Raw genomic sequence first — 21,027 nt, 5'->3', positions numbered from 1 at the left:
CATTTCCGTGTTCATCAATATACTTGATAACAATCGTGAGACTTGCCATAATGCTGATAAGCTCGGCAGATAGCATCGTTAACAGTATCTTCGAGGAAGAAAAACATGCGAGATGGTTATTGCGAAAATTAGAGCAGATTTTTACTCAAGAATAATTATGAAATATCCGTTTTATGGGCACATTTCTGGTGATTTCATTTCGAATTCTTTCGTCTTTTCTGAGCTACTTCGATACGAAGACGATCTTTCATGCATGGTAGCAGCTGATGAATTCTTTATTTCTATGCACAACCCTTTATTTCCAAATCAGTAAAAATATGTGGAATTTGTTTTCCATTCGAAATATTTGTTCTTCTATGCAAAATAAAATGATAGGGAAGGAAACAAATTTACTGAATCACAATTTACTTAACTTAAAAATATATTTTTATTACGGTAATAATAGATATTTTCCTATAATTTTACGTCATCAACTCATCGTTATTATTATTATTCTTTCTTACTTTTTTTTTTAGCAATTTCACTTTGAATGGTTATAGAAACCATTAAAAATATATATAGAGAACATATATATATGTAATATGGTTCTGACTCAGTGGCATGTATCAAATCGTATACAACCATTCCTCGACCATCGAAGGGGGTAGTCGACCTGCTCTACCTCACTGCTAACAGCAGGAAATCGACTTTCAAGGTCGATTCTTTCCGTCACGTGACCCTCCTCGTCACGTGATCTCCGTTAGTACGAACCAATGATAAGAGTTGTATGACTAGCAGTCACTGAGTTAACTCGTCTGTGACTTCCTCAGTTGCCGAGGCGCGCTGTTGGAAAGTGACGTTCGCTTTAATCATCAAAATGTTAACGATATCGTAATGCAACATTATGATTGGATTTAAGGATATGCCCTTTCGTTATTTTTCTCACTGGGGATCAGTTAGATCATAGAAGACAAGGCACTTATATGAAAGGTGAGTTCTAGATTCTAAAATGCAGGTGAATCTGAGTGGGAGGATTTAAGATTTCTTCGTAAATACTGAAGAAATAAACTTCTACATAAATTCTATTTTATTTTATTTTTTACAATAAGAAGACTCTTTTGTTTGTATAAAGCCTCTATAATTATAATTCACTAATAACTTATCGATATATACACACTCGATAGTAAAAAAATTACATATTGTGTTCTGTATACACTTAAAAATTACCTTTATTGATTTTTATATCATTTAAAGCTTTTATTTATTATATATAAACTAATTTAAATAGTTGGTTGATATATAATTTTTTGTAATTCGTTAATCATCTTCCAAACGTTACGTTCAAAATTATAGGCATTATAGGCATGTATATATATATATATATATATATATATATTTTTAATTTTAAAATAAACATATCTATATATTATAATTAGCTGCATTATATTATATAAATAACGAAAACAAATTATAAATTCGTATAAGATGCAAAAATATTCTGAATTCTTGAAATGTAAATGAAATGATTTCTGCATCATTACAGCGAGTTGGAGAATAGAAGATCGATAATATAATAAAAAGTTTTCGCTAACATTTAGGTCAGGAAACGACAGAAATATCGATCGGACAGTAAAATTATTCCTTTCGAATTATTCGTATATTAATAAATACATTAATAAAGCAAAAGACGACTTTTTCAAGTGCTCTAGATCTATAAGGGGGAGGATTTGCATCCCCACACGACCCTCATCACGTGCACGGTTCATGGGGTCAGCAGACGGACGATCACGGTGGAAACCGGTGACGACCCCTGCCTCGGGGTGTCGGTACCCTGATCAAAGAGACTAGATAGTAGCAACACATACCATATGGCTCGTGATTCGCGTGATATTCCGGTGGTCGTGAAAAAACGTGGGTGACTCTACCGACTTTATTTATCGTCATCTATCTATTCCGAGATGCTTTCGAAAAACGTGTACCTTTTTACGGGTTATTCTCCTCCTTTTTCTATCGGAAGCGTGCTTAATATTTGCATTGATATTCCCTAAAAGTATATATATATATATTTCAATATTTAAATTACGATATTTACACAGTAAAATTTAAAATAAATAACGCAATTTTATCTATTGTGATGAATGTACTGTTTTGTAAGAAAGTATCCTTAACAGGCAAAATTCTACAAATAAATTCTTTCCTTCTACTCGAGTTAATTTTAAAAAAATTAAATTTACTAATCCTAAAACACTTGACACAGATTAGTGTTACACATAAACTTATTTGCATCTTTTAAAATAATGTAAAACTTAATTTGCCCTAAAACTTATTTTTCTGAAATACTAATTCCTCTTTTTTTAGTAAAAAAATACAAATAATTTAATTACATTCAGTTTATGAAACATATAATTATAAAGTACGGTATATACCACGTCCTACTTGTCACAGAATAAAATTATTATTAGGACAAACGGCCTATTTTATCAGAACGACATAATTATAAATCATTTTTCCTCTTTTATATATTTATACATTATTATTTTATTTTTTTATTTTTTCGTAATTTACTTATTCCACTTCACAAATCGGTTGTTAAACCGTCAGTTCCTTAAAATATTCTTTTGATTTAACGTTTCTACTTCTTCAGTATTGTGAATGCTTCCAATGAATTCAGACTTTATTATGTTTTAACAAAGGATTTGGGTTAGCATCACCTATAAGTCTTTTGTTTCTGTTTCAGTCGTTATCGTTGAGCTATTGTTGGTTGTTTAGCATGCTTGACACCGCTTTGATAATGGTGCAGATAGAAGGCCGCACTTACTGTATACTTCCTGGGTGATGGAGAAATCTTTTATACTAAGAATAAGAGATTATAATATGAATTTATAAAACAATATACGAAATAAAATCGTATGAGTACATCAAAAGGTGATGTGAATAATCAAAGTTGACTCGTTTAATTCTTGTTTGATGTAATTGCTCATGAGTTCGATTCTTTGTAACTGGATTTTATTTTTTGCTGTTAAAACCCGTTTTCTGTTACGTCTACATCCATAATAATCGCAGAACATCATTAACTTATAAACGGTTTCAGCATAATAATATGATTTTTGTTACAATTTAAACAGTTTCGTAATGGATTTAACTTTATTATAATGCCATTTATTTTAACACATAAAAATATAATGCCTTTAAAAATTTATAAACTTTATCTAATTGTTAATAATTTTTAATTTTGAGTACGACTTTCAATTTTAATTGTAAATAAATATTTCTATAATAAAGAATTGTTGAGTTAATTTTCACAAAATTCTATAATTTAGAACGTCGGAGATGTAAAAAGATATTTTGATTTTATGAAAATGTTTGATCAAAACAGTTATGAAATTTGAAAGAATCGTTTCAAATGGAAAAAAATTCGTTGAAAATCTTTTTCTTCTCTTTTTACAGTGGAAAATCAAAGGGTAAAGGTTACATAACCTCCCAAGCGAAACAATAGAATAATTATAGGGCCATATAGGAACTGGCTAACACATGAACTTTCATCTGGGTTCGATGCACTAACTGGAAAAAGCGAATTACCAATTGTTTACAGATAAAGGCTATACATTTTAAAATTCATAATATATATATATGGTTTTTTAAAATAAATACATTATCCATTTTACTATTTTTTTAAAAAAATCATTTTTTTCTGATATTTCATAAATTTCGTGACTAAGTAATATGAAATTTTATGTATTTTTGAATGATTTTAAAACCTTAAAACAGTTTTTAAATCATTCTTCTTGAAAATAACATTTATGTTACGTGTTTTAAATTGTTTAAGTAGAATTTTGGCTAGTGTAAGACGTTGTAAGAATGCATAAATCATAAATTTATTCTTCTTTGAATACGTTTGGTTAGTCACATTCTAATGGATTTAAATAAGAAAAAGTGTTTTAATATTTTTTTATACGACAGTTTTTTATTATTGAAGTATAAAACATAAATTTTTATAAAACTTTTCACATTCCGCGTAGCTGGCTGCATAAAAAAAATTGAAAGGAGACCATTTATTATTCTTAGTATCAACACCTTTATGTTAATGTTAAATCTGTTCTATGTTACAAATTGCGTAGGAATTATATAATTAAAAGCAGTTGCATGAATTACGTTGTTTCTTTTTTAAATCTTCCATTATCCGCCTTCTTAACAAGAACTGAACGATGACTAAATCAACCAGACCGTAACACAAAACCCAAACTGCCCATGAACTTCGAAGAGAAGACAATGGACTGGCTACACTTCGTCCTTGAGTGAAAAAAACTAACTTGTTTCCTCACATCTGTTGATGTAGGCGTCAACCATTTCAACCCTCAGAGGTTACTTACGGTTAGAGCGATTCTTCGATGCATACAATATATTGGAATAAAGTGCCGCTTTGGTGTAAATTATATCCCTCACATCCCCCCAACAATAATGAATTTTTAAATGTATATTAATAAAAGGATAATATCGTGTTTATAAGAAAAATTAAGAAGCTCTATCCCTCGAAAAACTCTAATAAAAACTTGGTTTTTATTTGAGTCAATTTAATAGTTCATTGTTTAAGTTTTGTATTATGGTGGTAATAAAATTATTTTTAAAATATTTTTATGAAAATTGCTTTAAAATTTAAGTAAGGCAAGTGTCGAACGTTCTCTTATCTTACTGGTGTCGTATTACGGCCGCACCCTGTCTACTCAATGTTAAGGTTGAGAAGTTATCGAAGTGATAATGTTTAACATTACCTGTTTTGTACCTTATTTTTCGATACCCGGATACGATTATATAGATAATACTTGAATTTTCCGCATTTTGCTCGTCTGGTAGCATTAATAATTAAATCGTGTAATTATATTAATAAATTTAAAGTTATTTAATTAAAAGAAGAATGTTGTCCTTTGTGGACCAACCTATACATCAACAATAAAAAGAGGATAGACAAAAGAGATTGAAAGGAAGTAGGCGGATCAACCCGTTGCCATGTCAACATAGTGTCACGTGTATTGGAGGACTTCCGCATCACTACACCGCTTCTACACCCACGTGACCTGCATGGTTCACCCATAGAAGGGCGCCAGAATTAAATGGGCTCGATTTTAACCTGCTTAATAAATTTCATGCGATTCTCGAATATATTAATGTTAACTTCTTGTTTTTTCTTCCTTCCTTATTGTATTATTAATAATTCTTTTTTAAGTTTGGTCACGAGGTTCATGTAAGGTGTTATGAAGTTTTCTTCTTAAATCTTCATTACTTAATTTTACATTTGTTATGATAATAATTATATGAGACTTAATGTTTTATGCGAGAAAATGTCGAGGATTTTTTAAATCTTTACAGTAAATAATAAAGAGAATGTAACTTTTCGTTAAAATTTATTAAATTATTATAAAATAATCAAATTACTATCATATACAATAATTGCATATTAAATCATTTGATTCGTGTTAATATTCTTGAAGAAATTAATAAATATTTTTATAATTTAGCAATTGTTTTTAACGAGTAAACACACACATATATAATAATTTAGTTGTTATTCTGTCAAGTGACTAAATATTATGATAGTATTGTCATGTAGATTTAAACTGTGACATACACGACAATGCTATCGTGTTCATTACTTACTTTAGAGTATAACAAGCTTAAATAGGTTATAAATATTTGAGTAAATGATGTAAGCAGACTAATTCACTGGCAGATTCAACAAATTGAATTAAAAAATAATTATATAACAAATAGAAATGTTATTAAAATTAGAATTTATTATTATTATTTCTAAATTAGATTGTAAATTCTGTTCGAATTCAATAGCAAACGACAATAAAAGTTATGATATTTTTCACGTTTACCTGAATTTATTGTATTAGCATTCATTTGAATTAAATATTGTAATATTAAAATATTAATTAGAGCTGGATTTAGACTCGGCGTGGTTACATATAACAGGCCCTTCACTTTCGTAAATTTAAAACAATGGTATTCTAAGCTTATATTTAAATCTAGCCTTGAGACTATTTCAATATTACAAATGTTATAAATTTCATTTTTGCATTCTATAATTGTTCTATTCATTACGGAACTATTTTGTATCAATTGTATATACTGTATATATGTAAAACCTTGTAACATATACGTTCATTTAACAATTAGTCATTTATATTTTCGATAGATCAATTTTATAAATATAATTTAACTGGTTAAATTATCTTGCAGTAGATAGAACCACCAAGCTAGCACAATAAAAAATAAACTATTTTTCATATACAGAAACATTTTGAAATACAAATTCCATTGGATTAAAAGTAATTATGTTTATTTAATTCGTCGCGTGTATCCTGAAGATGATGTTTTAAGGTCGGAAGTACTAGAAATTTAAATGTTTTTGCTGGTTTGAAAAGTTATTTTGTCCACTGTAAAATAAATTTTACGTTCTTCAATTTGATTAATCCAGTGAAACCTTGTTAACAGGCTACAGAAAGACTTCTTTGGACTCGTTATACAACTTGCAGTCGCTAATTGTTAAGATGTTCCATTTAATTCTTCTTGTACTCGTTTTTAAGTCGCTTCGTGAGATTATTTTAAGATATTGTTTCGACTCGTATTAGCTTTCAACAGTTTAAAGAGATAGTGTACTGTACAGCATATTTATACAAGTGATATATTTTTATGCAGGGGTTTTTTTTTGTTGTTTGGAATAAGCGAAATGATTTTAAATGATTTTTACTTATTGTTGAAGATCCTTGTATAATGTAAACCGGTTATTTTAGATGAAACCTGGAGAAATAGATGTAAAAAAAGAGGTCCCCATGGCCTAAATTGCGACAAAATAATGATATTTTGATTCAGTGATATACACGCACATGAGACAATAGTGGGTGTGAGATGGTCACACGTTTTAGATACACAATTCATTGTATGGTAATATAGTTGTAGATTTTTTGCAGTATATTTATCTCTTAAAATAAAAAAAAAAGGAAAGTCAAAAGTGAATTGCAAAATAAAATGTATTATAAGGCTACTGGTTTTTCAGGAATATATTCGTTTTAATTTGACACAATTCAAGAAAATTTTATTCTTTAATTCAAGTTAAAAGTGAATTAAAAGTGATATAAACAAAAGAAAAAATTAATTCGAGGAAATCATTCTTCTTTATATTTAAATTAGTATTTAAAATTCACATTTAAAATTTACTTCTTATTAAATTTAGAACGATTTTTAATAAATTTTAAAGGACATAATTTTTACTGTTAAAAATTAATTTCACAATGGATTTTTAAAATTACATTTACGGAAATTATATTACAATATTTCACTTATTTAAAATTAATTTAAATGATATTCGTAAAAGTAGGAACTTGTGTGTTAGGCTACTTAAAAAAGGTTTTATGCACATATAAATTTCTTCAAACTTTGTCTTTAGAATTACGGTTAAATGAAAGAAAGTAAACTGTGGAATAGTTATGAGAATATTTTCGTTTAACTTTGACAAAATAGTTTAGGAAATTATTCATTCATATAATTAGCAAGACTCTCTCAGAAATGGTGATGCGTAAAGTGTGAAAAATTCACGCAGCGTGCCCTAATGAGTAACACCTTAGTAACGTCCTTTCAATGCGGGTAAATCCTAAAAAAACTCGACTTAAAATGAAATTTTTTTTAGCTAAGACCTTGAGAAACTTATTCTCGATGACCTTTTTAAATGATTTATAAAATTCTTTATAATAAAAGTGATTTTTTTCAGGATATCTCGAGTCAATCAAGAACTGAAGTTGCAATTTATAATTTATCCGTTCAGAGTCAGAAAATTTAATACTGTTTATCACTTTTAAATATAATAAATATATAAACTATTTAAATTATCAATATTTAAATTGTTATTCGTTCTGTTATTCGCTGGATCGTGTACAGGACGAACCATAAACCAGCGAACGGTATATTTTATTGAGAAAAATCCTATTCGAAAGAGATTTTATTAATAAATTTCCTTTATCCGACGTGATTTAAGTGAAAATATAATTCTTAAATTTAACGACGAAATGCTTAAGAGGCACTTATTGGCTGCAATATTTAATACTGTAAGGTTGTTATTACAGTAGAAGGACGTGATTTAGTGTAATGCAGTTACAAAGATGAAGGTCGTAGAGAACTTTTTGTCCGGTTCGAGAATAAAGTACCGTAACTGCTTTACCGGTTTCATTTCTGTAACCCGTCTATATCTTCCGCGTTCTTTGGTATACTTCTTGGGCGTAGCGATGTACGTCCACAGCACACTAATGGAACCCCTTAGTCACTCGGATTGCAACTCCAACTTGGTTTCATGAGTATTCGAACCTAGACAGAGGGGTGTGGTTGTTCCCTCGCACGTTTGTTTCGTGTCCAGCTCCATTTATCTTGATACAGATAAATATCTTTCGCAAAAGCTATACTCTCCAACTATCTGCCGCTTTGTAGGAGGTCTTGTTCGTATCCTGGTGGCAATGGCATCTGACCTGGGTTTGGCTCGCTAATTTGTTAATTCTTCCTTATGTAATGATCGAATTAATAATTTTTTTCATTAAAAAATAAGCAAATAATCCTTTTCCGTATTTTACAATTATGCCAAGGATCTTAAGAAATATTCTAAATTACATTTAAATTACTATTAAACAATGTTTAGAAATTAGACACACACGTGACATTTCCTAACTCTACTATTTTAATTTAATTTAACTAGTAAAAGAACGTACAAAAAGTTAAAATATTGAGAGCAAAATCGTGTACTGTATATATTTACAGTAAAAATTATGTTTTATACAATTAATTTAAATACATTATTTTATTTTGTATAGTATTAAGATGGAATGAATTTAATTCTTAATATAGCAATTATAGAATAATATAAACAGGATATTTCAAGTAATCTGATTTCATATCCTTAATAATAATAAAAAAAGTAATCTTATCTTAATCTTTCTCATGTTCTTACAAGAGGAACTTGCTAAGAACATGATGATCTTACACGTTCTTACATTAATATGTGATGCGATTTTATAAATTATATCAAATATTAAATTTGAATCTAAAATAAAAATAATTAAATTTATAATTATATAAATAAAAATTTAAAATAAAAAAAACCAGATTAATGATTTTTTTAACATCTAGACTAAATTCTTTATTGTATAATTAATAATTTGGAAAAAATGTAATAATTTAGTATATTTTTTACAATAAATAAATACATTTTTAAAGCTAAAATAATTACGAAAAGTTAAACACAACCTGAAGCGTTACAAAAAATAAAAAATAATAAAAAATGCAACTGTCAAGAACGAAGTTTTATATATTAGTCATCTGACTAATTGAACGTATGAAATGTCTAATAGAATTATAAATATTCATAAATTATTTATTAATTCCGTACTTCTTAATTTAAAGAGAAGTGAGCAGAGATTATTGTCAAGCTGTAACTTATAATGGCTATTATATTTGTCGATAATATACACTCGACTATCAGACGAGGTTATTTGTTTGGTTAAAGGTCAGATTGTAATGCAAAACTTTGTGAAATAATGATTTGCGAATCTATAAAAGTCATATTGATTTATCAAGGCCAATACTTTAGAACGTTTCTTTTGCATATTCATGTTTTGTCAGTTGCATGAGTTTCGTCTATTTCTTCAACGGGAAAGCTAGACAATAAATATTCCCACGACCTCTTTTCTTCTTTGTTTAGTTCTGTATCAACGGCAGGTGGTATTGGCTCTGCTACACGTAAATTCAACAGATGGAATGTCAACGTCATACGTGTTATGGTTGGGTGGCTTTGTTTTGACCTTGCGCTCGACCCGCAAACCGACCCCGAGTCGGTTGAGTTTTTAATAATCTGAATTTCTTATTAGGCCTACTATTATTATAATGAAATAACAGTTAATTTCAATGAACTATTATTCAATAAACAATTGTTTAATAAAAGATCATAATATAATAAAATGTAGGTTAAACTGTGAATTTTTGAATTTAATTTCCATCACGAAATAATAATGTAGGCTACTAGATCAGTAGTCAACGTTTAAGGTTTTAAAGCATTGTCCTTTTTTTTTATGACGAAAAATTTGTCATTTAAGAAGTGTTCTTACGTAAAAATGAAATTTAAAAAAATGTTACAGTTTCCATTATTTTGAATACCGTGAAAATAATAAAATTAAAGAGTTTATTCAATTTTATAAACGATAAAATATGAAATTTTTATCAGGCAATCTTGCTGTTCTGAACACGAAAAATCTATTTTAAAAAATAATTAGCAAATAGTATAATGTTTTTACTTATTTAAATTAACATTTCCTTAAGAATTATAGAAAAAAACACTCAAAATATAGTAATATTTTAAAGAAAACATATTTAAATACATTAAATTCACATAAAAGTACGTTTTGCATTTAGAAAACGTAAGTTACTTTTAATACCGAAAATATATCAACGAAAATAAATTAGTTCGATTTAATTTACGTTCTTTATTGCAGCTCGTCGCTTCTTCTAATGTGAAAAGTTTTAAGAAAAATAGGAAAAAAAAAAATGAATATGTTGAATTTGAATCGAATTCAAGATGAATTTTAAATTTACTTTTAATTCAGAATCGTGGAAAATTCAATATGTTTCTTACAGAAATGTTTGTTGGTAAAATCTCATTTTCATACATTTTCGTCAATAAAAAATTGTATTTTTGTCACGTCCCCTTTGATTTCTAATATTACAAAATAAGAATTCATCATTGCTCTTTTACAGTATCAGAAAGTAAACAGTTCCCAACTCAAAAGTCCATTATCTTGTATTATAAATACATTAAATACACTCACAGTAGATATATATATATATATAAGTCTACTCGGAAACACTTATATATTGAATTAATGTCTGATGTAGATTATCTATTGGCACTTCATTATCTTCTGCAATGATACCTCTTCAAAGAATACTTTCCTATCAATTTAATTAATAGAAAGCATTATATATATATAATTGTCTTAACATTTTGCTAACTTTCTGTAGAAATTTTGTAATATTTAGTCTATAGATATATAAATTTTCACCTCTTAAAATAAAGAAGAAAAAAAAACAAAGGAATTTTCCTCTCTCATATCTCATCTCCTGTAGGTAACGTGTGAAAAACTTTCTTGCTTACTAATGAGTTGTGCTATTTTATGAAAATTAGGAGATAATGCAGCAATGATAAATTTTTCCTTTAAATATTTTTTTAACAGTTAATTAAATTAATTGGGAAAACCAGAACTAATCGATCATTATTGCAAACAAAATAGAAAAGAAGTATATTAATAAGCTTATTTAATTTTAATTAATAATATCAAAATTGTTTACAGAATCAAATAAGAGATAAGATCATTTTATTAACACGCACGAATAATTTTTTTTAAAGTAAGCTTATATTTTTTTGTGTTATATTCATCTGATTACATCGAAATAATTTTCCCTCCTTATAAATTATACAATTTAATAAATAATACGTGAGAAATATGTATTGTTTACCAGATACAATTTTTATTTTTTTATATGTAATAAAGGTAAATAAATGAGACTTAATTGTTTTTATAATTATTCTGCATTATAAGCATAAAAATATATAATAAAAACGTAAGGAAATATATTTATAAACTCTCTCTCTCTATACTATATTTTATACTCTATATGTATAAAGAGAGAGACTTTGTTTATATATATATGAGTTATCACGTGCTATTATACAGTATATACTCTAAAACATCGAGTAGAGTAAATTAGTATATATTTATTTAATAGTACTTATAGATTATACTCTACAAACTATATATACTTGTATAGAGAGAAGAATCTTCTCTGCATACAAGTATATTCTATATTCTATGACGAGTCTCTGCATATACATGCAGAGACTCTTGTAAAATGTATATATATATTAATTAATTATTACGATAAACAATTAATTAATTAACCGACTGATATCGTGTTCTTTTTTTTGAAAATTTATTAAATTGCATTGGCCTAAAGTTAAAATTTAAAAAAGAAATTCTGTATCAATATAAATATATACGCTAAAAATATTTTGAAATTCTTTAATAATTTATTCGAAATAAATAAAAATATACATATAAATAACGCGTTTGCTATCTGATACATAAATCTGCATCGGAAAATAAAAAGGAAAAGGAGAGGGGGATTTTTTTTTTTTTGGTTTTTTTGCTTGGAGCCAATCTACATTCGCGATCTTTCTGAAAAATCACCTTAGGCAAGCACTATATCTTTCTCAGCTAGTATTTCAGTTAGTAGCTAGCTTAGATTATTACTCGCCTAATGAAAGGAGTAGAAAACACCTCAGACCATCATCAATAGAAGGGAAACACGTCTGCTCCTGAATCGTTAATCATACCCCCGAAAAAAAAAGCATTAGAAGTAACAACAACATTTTTACAAATTACTATTTTGCTTTGGTATTTTAATAAAATTTATTAACTTATACGAATAATATTTTATAAAATACAAAGACTATACAGCTGTGTTTTCGTTTATATTCTCGTAGTTATAAATAAGTTATAAAATCTTTACAAACGGGTAGTAAACTGACAAAATAAAGTACAAATCTTTGCTCCATTTTCTCCATTTTTATCACGTTTAAGTGAATCAAGAATAGAGAGAATCGAGATTAAAAAATAAATAAAAGTTATTACACAAGTTGTCTGTCCGCGAAAATCGCTTGAATTTCTCTCGTGAATCTAAATCTTTATATAATTTGCTACTTTATATGCTACGCTGTTTCTCGTTTGTTCTTTGGCTTATTGAGAGAGGGGGGATTGTATGTGGAAATTCAGATGGATTGTATTCGACCCCTCCCATTAGAGGAATGGAACACTTCATCCCGGTCTTATACCCGGAAGTCTCTCAAAGTTTCTTTACAGATCCCACTTTATTTTTGATTTATTTTTATATGGAAATGGCATTAAATTCTGAAATTATTTTTTGAATATTTGAATTTTTACGTCAGACCAATAATAAATCAACATAGTTCATCGCAAAGAAGCTTAATTTATAAAGAGGTATATCATATAAATCAACAATAAAGTATATAAATAATAAATTCCCATAAAAAATGTACTTTTTTTAAAAAATTACACATTTAAAATGTCATTATTTAATTCTGTAATAAATAAATTAAATGCAAATTGATTATAATTAACAAACCGACCTTACGATTGTTATTTTTTTAAATTTTTAACTTAAACAATTAAATAAGTTATATTACATTTAATTACTATGTTTAAAAAAATGATAATAATAAAGTTTCAAGACGAAACAATTGCCTATACACGAAACAAAATTGAATGTAATAAATAGCCTTAATTTACGAAATAAATATTATTATTATATAATCTTTGAAACTTACGATTATATATATATCTATTGTTCAGATTTGGCATTCAAAGAACAACTCCTTCCTAAATAAAAAAAATGGGAAGTAAGAAAAATATATAATTAGGAAAGGAATCCACGGACATCTGGATCATAGAAAATTGTCGTTGGGCATTGATTAAATGCTGTACGCGTATTTAAAAAGTACAGTACAATCGACGTACGTCAAAAAATTTAACGCTTAAATATTTTCCACTCAAGTAATCATTCATAAAATAAAACTGGAAGATGTGTCAACGCCACTTAAAAACAAAAATAAACTAGAAATTAAGATTAACATAATACTAACATTTTATTTTCTTTAATTTTACGGGAAATTTATTACAATTTAAACACTACTTTCATACAATACTCTATGCTTCAAAGGCGCCATCCAGGAACAGTTACATTAACTAGAATAATTTTAGAAACTTCTCTGGGAATTCTGTTAAATGTTTTATATAATATTAATTTTATTTTATTAATTATATATAAAAAAAATTTCCTTATATTTCTATTGGTTTATTGATTGTTATATTCTTTATCTATTCTACGGTGGGGCCTTTCGGGTGTCGAGAAATGCCTGGGCCATTTACCTTCTTGAGGAAACTATTATATTTAAGCACAAACAAGCGTTAAAGTATTATATTAGATAGTTTATAAATAATAAAATTTGACAGACGTGTTTTTGAGGCCCTCGTAAATGCAAGACTCGATTTAAATGGCTCTATGGCCCCTCCCTATGAAAGGGCCTTATATGGTTCTCTTCATTCGTTAAAAATGTGTTACGCTTTAGTTTAATTTCCACAAATTATATAATTTTTATGATAAAAAAAAAGTGATTAGACTTGATAAATACATGTATAATAAATAGGATTATCTTTACAGTAGCTCGTAAAGTCATTTAATTTTTAAAATGTAAGGAGAATTTTCCTATTTTTTTATTTTATATAAATCTTCTTTACTTAATTAATAAGAATTTTTTATAGTTCATGTGTTGAAACATCAATAATTTAGTAGAAAATTCAATCTACAGATGTCAAGAAAAATCATTCAGTAATCTTCGAGGAGATTTTTTTAAGTCAAAAGGCGTTGCCCTGTATTAAAAAAAGAGTCATTTATCTCTTTATTAATTAACGTTCTTTTAACTGAAACTAATGATAATACTTTTATTTTTATAAATGTTTTCGTTCTAGTTACGAAAAATATTTAACTAATGTTTTATTTATGAAAGTATTTACTTCATAATTAATACGTTTATAAAAATATATAATTAATAGTGTTTAAAATATTCGTTTATACTCTTTTAAAAATTTTAAATAATTATATTGTATTTTACTTTAAATATGAGATTTTTTTTTTACGTGTAAAAATATGTTAGGAGAAACTGAAATTTTACTACAGTCGAGCTTTTGTTGAATAGAAACGTTGACAGCTCTTTAAAACAACGGGCCATTTCTCTTAAAATAGTAGACCATTGATTTCTTTGTGGAAAGAATAGGCTTACTTGCTTCGGGCATTTAATAAAAAATAAAAAAAAAACACTCAGATGAACAGATGGTGTTCGGAACATTGTTCCCTTAGGGGTGATGTAGATCTATAGAATAAGATGTCAGACGGGAGTCGTCGAGGTCAAGTGCCCTAGCACGCTTGAATTACCTTGACAGGTGTGGGTGCCAATTTACAGGTGCGTGAGGGATTTTAATTATAAAATATTTCTAGTTTAATTTCTAACCCATAACACTTCATTCAACTGGTTCATTAAAAAAAATGTCTAACTTGGAGAAATTACGTCACAGAACTGTTCTGTTTGATAAAGAAAAAATGACATTTCGAGAAAACAATGCTCTCAAGGGATCAAATATTATAAACCATTATTTTCTTAACTCTCGCACAGTAGCAAGATTCCCCCCTTAGGGAGACAAGACATGATTGATGAAGTGATAATCAATACCTGAAGCCAAACGAAACGTTCCAGACTGTGTTCGTGATAGATAAACGTTGGCTAGTCATTTGAGAAGAAAGACAAATCACTTTAAACTTTTAAAACTAGGTATGAGATTATTAAAACTATTTTATATGTAACATAAAAAACAAGTTACATTTTCGAAAAAGTTACTCTTTTTTTTATTATTATAAATTATTTTTTTCTAAAAGTAATTGCTATTCGAATTAACATTTACAAAATAATCCTTTGGACATTAATCAGCTTTTAAAAAATGACAAATATTTATATATCTGAATAATTGTTACAATTCATCTTCTAGACGTTTTAAATGTTTATATCAATCGATAGTTTATCGCAATGTACACAAAATTTTAATGAAAAATACGTTTGAAATGCAGGCCACCTATGCGTTACCCCGAAGGTTCATATCTATCGATTCTGAGCACGCCGTCAAATAATTATTGTGACAAAATTGAGCTGAGTGTTTTTTTTTTTTTTTGTAAATTTAACCCTCCACCCCGAGTTGATTGCAGTATTTTTTCTTCCTCTTTGAATTTTTTTTTCTTTTAAAATTCTATCGAAACTGACAGAAGATATCTGTCTCCCTCTTCGGGTCTTTAACCCTATTAGAAAGACTGCAGTCATTTATTTGAGTTGATTGGTGCTCACCCTAGCCAATTACAATCTACCTTAAGGCTTTTTACTGTCAAACAATTGTACTATTGCTCGAAAACAAAATGAGCACAACTGTGTTTATGTCGCTTACAATTCATCAAATATGATATAAATATTCTATATTCTTTCTATAATGTTTCATTAACTTTAACAATATACTAATGCCTTACCTTTAAATTACATTTATTAATACCCCTTAATGCATTTTAGTATTCTATTATGTACATATTCTATACTTATCTATTAATCTATTCTATATACTGCCATAGTTATTATAATATGCATACATTGACATATATACTCCTATATATATAATATACTACTTTGGTTGTTATTTATTTACTTGTTATAATTCTTGCTTGTATCGATACATATAAGAATATATTGATTTGAATTGGGAAATGTTGAATAATATACATTCTTGATGTAATAAAAATAACTGAACTTTTTATTAAATTATAAATACAGTATTTATTTAAAAGTATATTATTTAATATTATAAAGTTTATTAATTAATTTACAACAATAACATATTTGTTGTACAGCGTATTTAAAGAATACAAGTGTAATTATGATGAGACATTGCAGGATATACAATACTGTAACCGAGTTATTTATGGGTAATATTATTTATTAATTTAATTTTATATAAATGATTTAATTAAAAATGGTTAAATATAAAAGTTTAAATTTATTATTAAAATAGAAGAATATTTCATTTGTTTAAATTATAACTCTTAAATTTGTTTAAGTTAAGAGAAAATTTTAATTTTAAGTAAATTAAATATAATTTATAAGCTATTTTATTATCAAATTTAATTCTATTCTTATGAATAATTTATTATAATTTAATATTATAATATAAAACATTTTAAATTTTATAAGCTATATATCAGATAGATTTTTAATTTTTTTAAAAATGACTGATAAATGAATTTATTTTTTATTAGGTATAAGTAAATGGTGTTAAGGCATGGGAACGGACATCCCTCTGTGGATAGGTGGATTCAAGAAATGGGTCATAGGTGTCAACAAACACACAACATGCGAAGACATAGTCAGAGCCGTACTTGCATCGAACGATGTTGATAGACAACACAGGCATCGAAGAGATAATAGAAATTACACGATAGTGGAAAGATGGAGAAAGGTGGAACGACCTTTAGATTCAAAGTCGAGGATTCTTAAAGTGTGGAAGACATGGGGTGACGAACAATGCAACGTCAGATTTCTGATGAAGAAAGTTCATCATCCAACCATAAAAGATTATCGAACACATAGAAGAAAACACTTGAAAATAGTAAATAGACTTTCTAAATCCAATTTGTGTCATCATTCGGAGGAAGTCAAACTGTCCACGGAGTATACCGATTTGAGCATCGAAGAGCTTAAAAAAGTGATTCGTAGACAAAATGAAAACTTATCGGAACAGTTGAAAAGTTTGGAAGAAAAGGACGACGAGATCGACTATTACGAGACCAAGATTCATCTGATTCGTATGCATCAGATCGGTGCTAATTATGTACAAGATACATATTTAGGTGGAAGCGACGAAGAAGATTCGAGCGCTTTACAATCCGATTCCAATGAAATTATACAACAAGTGATTCAAATGTACGAAAAACTGTTAGATACGTGTAAAAGGTTAGAAAGCGAAAAGAGGACTATTTCGCAGCTCACTTCGGAAATCAAAAATCTCGGTGATAAACTCGATTCTTCCAATAATATAGACGAAGAAATCGAAAGGATTCGCCAAAGATTGAACGAATTAGTTAACGTAGTAGAAAAACAAGATAATATAATTAAAGAAAACGAAAAGTCTCTTACAGACATTACCAAATCTCTTCACGAAAAAAACCATTGTATTCAAATCTTAGAAACGGACTTAGAAAAGTTAGAAAACGAATCCTTAAGGCTACAGCACGATTATGATATTGTGCACGGTCTTCAACCGGATAAAAAAGTTGTCAAAACTAAATCGTGTGATGTCACGAACGAAGGAGTTGATAGCAACTCTGATACGGGTCTAAGTTCTCTTCACAGTAGTAGTGATGACTGCGTTGTAGTATTGGATACACTTGTATAGAAAAATATAGATATAGCCTATACGATTTCACTTCTTCCACAGTTAACTTCATTTTTATATTCTCTTCCATCTTACATATTACACATTTTTTTTATTTTTTAAAAAATTATTCTTATCTGGGCATTATCCCCAACTTTATTCGATTTTTTCAAAACTTTAATTCTGTTTTAATATTAAATTCTGTGCAATAACTGTTTAAAAAAAGAATAACATTCGTGTAAAACGTGTGAAATTGCCTGTTTCTGTAAGTAAAAATTCGTGATCTTTTGAAACATTACTTCTGTATATATATATATGGATCCATATCCTGTATCATATGTCGAGTTACATTTGGAATAAGCTATTGAATTTATATTCGAAAATTATATTTGTAAATATTATTGAATAAATATTCCAAACGAAATTATTTATATGATATAAATTATAAAATACGCATAAATTCTATCCTCAAAAATTCATTACAAGTAATATAAATAAAGTATATAATAAAGTTCGTATTTGATATACAATTTATTGAATACTCTATAATTAATTATAGAGAATTTAATATTTATTAATAGATCCATGCTTATAATTAAAATGTTTATAAAGCTTCGACAAATATCTCTAATTTTAGTGATTTGTTTACATTTTATTAAGTAAAAGGTAAAATTTCTAATACTAATATCAAATTACTGGAAGCAGTATCTATATTTTATTATTCTGTATAATAAATTTTCATTTAATTATACTTAAATGAAACATTTAAACTTTAAAAATCACGTCCGAGAATTTTTATTAAATTATTATAAATTAATAAATCTTTTTAATTTATGTAAATACCCAATGTCTATGAATTTGTTCTGTTGGGATGCTGGAATTTAGGGCACAAAACGAAATTTTGGAATATATTTTAAGCTAATTCAAATTCAAACGAGAATTACAAAGAAGAAAAGTAATTTTTGTATGAATTTCTACAGGATAATTAATATTAAGCTAAGATCTCTAAAGTTCTAATCATTTTTTACGTACAAGTTTAACGATTTCGAGATGCAGTTTTCAGTATTTAGTCTTTAATTATTCCGAAATTATGTAAATAAGCGCCATTTAAAATATTAAATCATTCACATTACGCATTATAATTAGTTTTTAGGAGTGTAAATGTTGTAAAAATTAATTTTTTCTTGTATTTTGTATATAACGAGTTGATACAGTTTATATTAAAAGGAAAGCTTATAATGTGCAGATTTAATTAAATATAAAAGCTAGGAAAATTATACGTTTATAAAATATAAGTGGCGCGTTATAGATCTATAGTAAAGACTAAAAATCTATATCGTGCTACTTATATTTTATGTATTAATGCCGTTAATTAACGATGCCGAAAACTCGTCACAGCATTAATACAAGAATATTGTTATTTATTTATTTATTTTTGTTTTTACTATTTAAGCGGATACGAGACATTATTTTTTTCTGCATAAAATTTATTTGTATGTAAACATACACAAATTTATGAGATGTTTCAAATCCAAATGCAAATTACGCGACTTATAAATTTATATTTGCATAGGAAATACGTCTAGAAAAACACGAATAACAAATCAATTTTAATTAACGAGATAATAATTTTAAAAGACCGAAAATTATATTTTAAAAAAAGCATAAAATGAAATTTAGTTCTGTGGAATAAAATAAGGTTATTGATCGAAGAAGAGAGACGAGTTTAAATCGTAAATCAGTGTAAAGATATTATCTGGAGAAAGAAATTTAATAACGAATCAGTTTAAATTTAAAAAAAAATACTTTCTGTTTCTTTTTTTTTAAAAAAGGAGTTGTGTGTGTATAAATACACGAGGAACTTCTCGAGTGAAGATTTGACTAAAAACTCATTTCACGCACCAGGGATATGCTATGAACAACACCTTCCAATTAACTCCTATCTCGACCCAATGTCAACTTTAAAAAGAGACAAGCTGGAAAGAAAAAGCGTTCAACAACTCGGATCAGCCAAACGTAACGTTGCTACAGTAATTGGCGTATGATAACACCGAAACGATTTTCCTTTTTTTTCTTTGTCGAAATCAACTCTTGTGTAAAATACGTTTATACTTAACATTCGCTTTTGTTCCTTTTTCGAATTTATAACGGTTAGCCAGTGTGACGTAATTACGAATCCTCCCTCTTCTTTACCACAACTGACAACGAGACAATCTCCTTTAAGTAATAATAATAATATTATTATAATTAACAATTTTTTATAATGATTTATTAAAGAAACATGTTAACTTCACAACTCGACTAAAGGCAAGAAATATTTATTTGTTTCTTGCCTTTAAATTCTGTATTTTACAAATATTTAACAATCCGAAAGAATAATTAACGTTAGAATAATATAGAATTAAATGTATTATTTGATTACTTATACATCAAAATTTCTATTATTATTTTATAATTATTTTATTATTAATAATTCAATATCGATCAATTATTTCATTTCTTATTATAATTATTAAAACTCGAATGCTCGGTTATCAATCGCTTAGTTATACCACGTGAGTGTGCATTGTTCTAGAAGATATCGAGTTTGTTCTCAAAGTTTTATTCTCGATATATCGGGAACATTCTAGAACATTTGTCTGGAGGGTATAAAAGGCTCGCTTAATTTTTCTTTATTTCCATTGTACTTTTTAGATCATTCACAGATTAAAATCTTAGTTACTCCTTGGCAAACACATGCTTCGCTCTTCACAATTCGTTCTCTTCACAATGTGGAAAGAAGATTACACAGAGAAATGGACTTTTGTAGGTTCTCCCCTGTCTAAATTTATAAAATTTCACAGGATCTTTAACAATTTTAAACACAAAAGAGTTGTGTTGTTTGTGTTCCTGTCGTGCGAAGAGGAGCAATTGTGAA

At 27.5% G+C, this 21,027-nt stretch overlaps 1 protein-coding gene across 1 annotated transcript; it reads left to right on the top strand.

Moving 5' to 3' along the window:
* Nucleotides 1-804: 804 nt before the first annotated feature.
* LOC136981977 (ras association domain-containing protein 10-like) lies at nucleotides 805-18,528 on the top strand. Its single transcript, XM_067278740.1, has 2 exons — nucleotides 805-969; nucleotides 16,996-18,528. The coding sequence occupies exon 2, from the start codon at nucleotides 17,019-17,021 to the stop codon at nucleotides 18,129-18,131; it is 1,113 nt and encodes a 370-aa protein (XP_067134841.1). The 5' UTR covers nucleotides 805-969; nucleotides 16,996-17,018; the 3' UTR covers nucleotides 18,132-18,528.
* Nucleotides 18,529-21,027: the final 2,499 nt, after the last annotated feature.

The sequence above is a fragment of the Centruroides vittatus genome, unplaced genomic scaffold (genome assembly GCF_030686945.1).
Source record: "Centruroides vittatus isolate TY-2023 unplaced genomic scaffold, ASM3068694v2 contig_10, whole genome shotgun sequence".
In the NCBI taxonomy this organism is placed as follows: Eukaryota; Metazoa; Arthropoda; class Arachnida; order Scorpiones; family Buthidae; genus Centruroides; species Centruroides vittatus.
Note: the sequence above shows the minus strand (reverse complement) of the source record. Positions and strands in the feature narration are given on the sequence as shown.

Bases quoted from the DNA above. Each gene is read 5' to 3' on its own strand.
- LOC136981977 (XM_067278740.1), top strand. From the start codon at position 17,019: ATGGGAACGGACATCCCTCTGTGGATAGGTGGATTCAAGAAATGGGTC.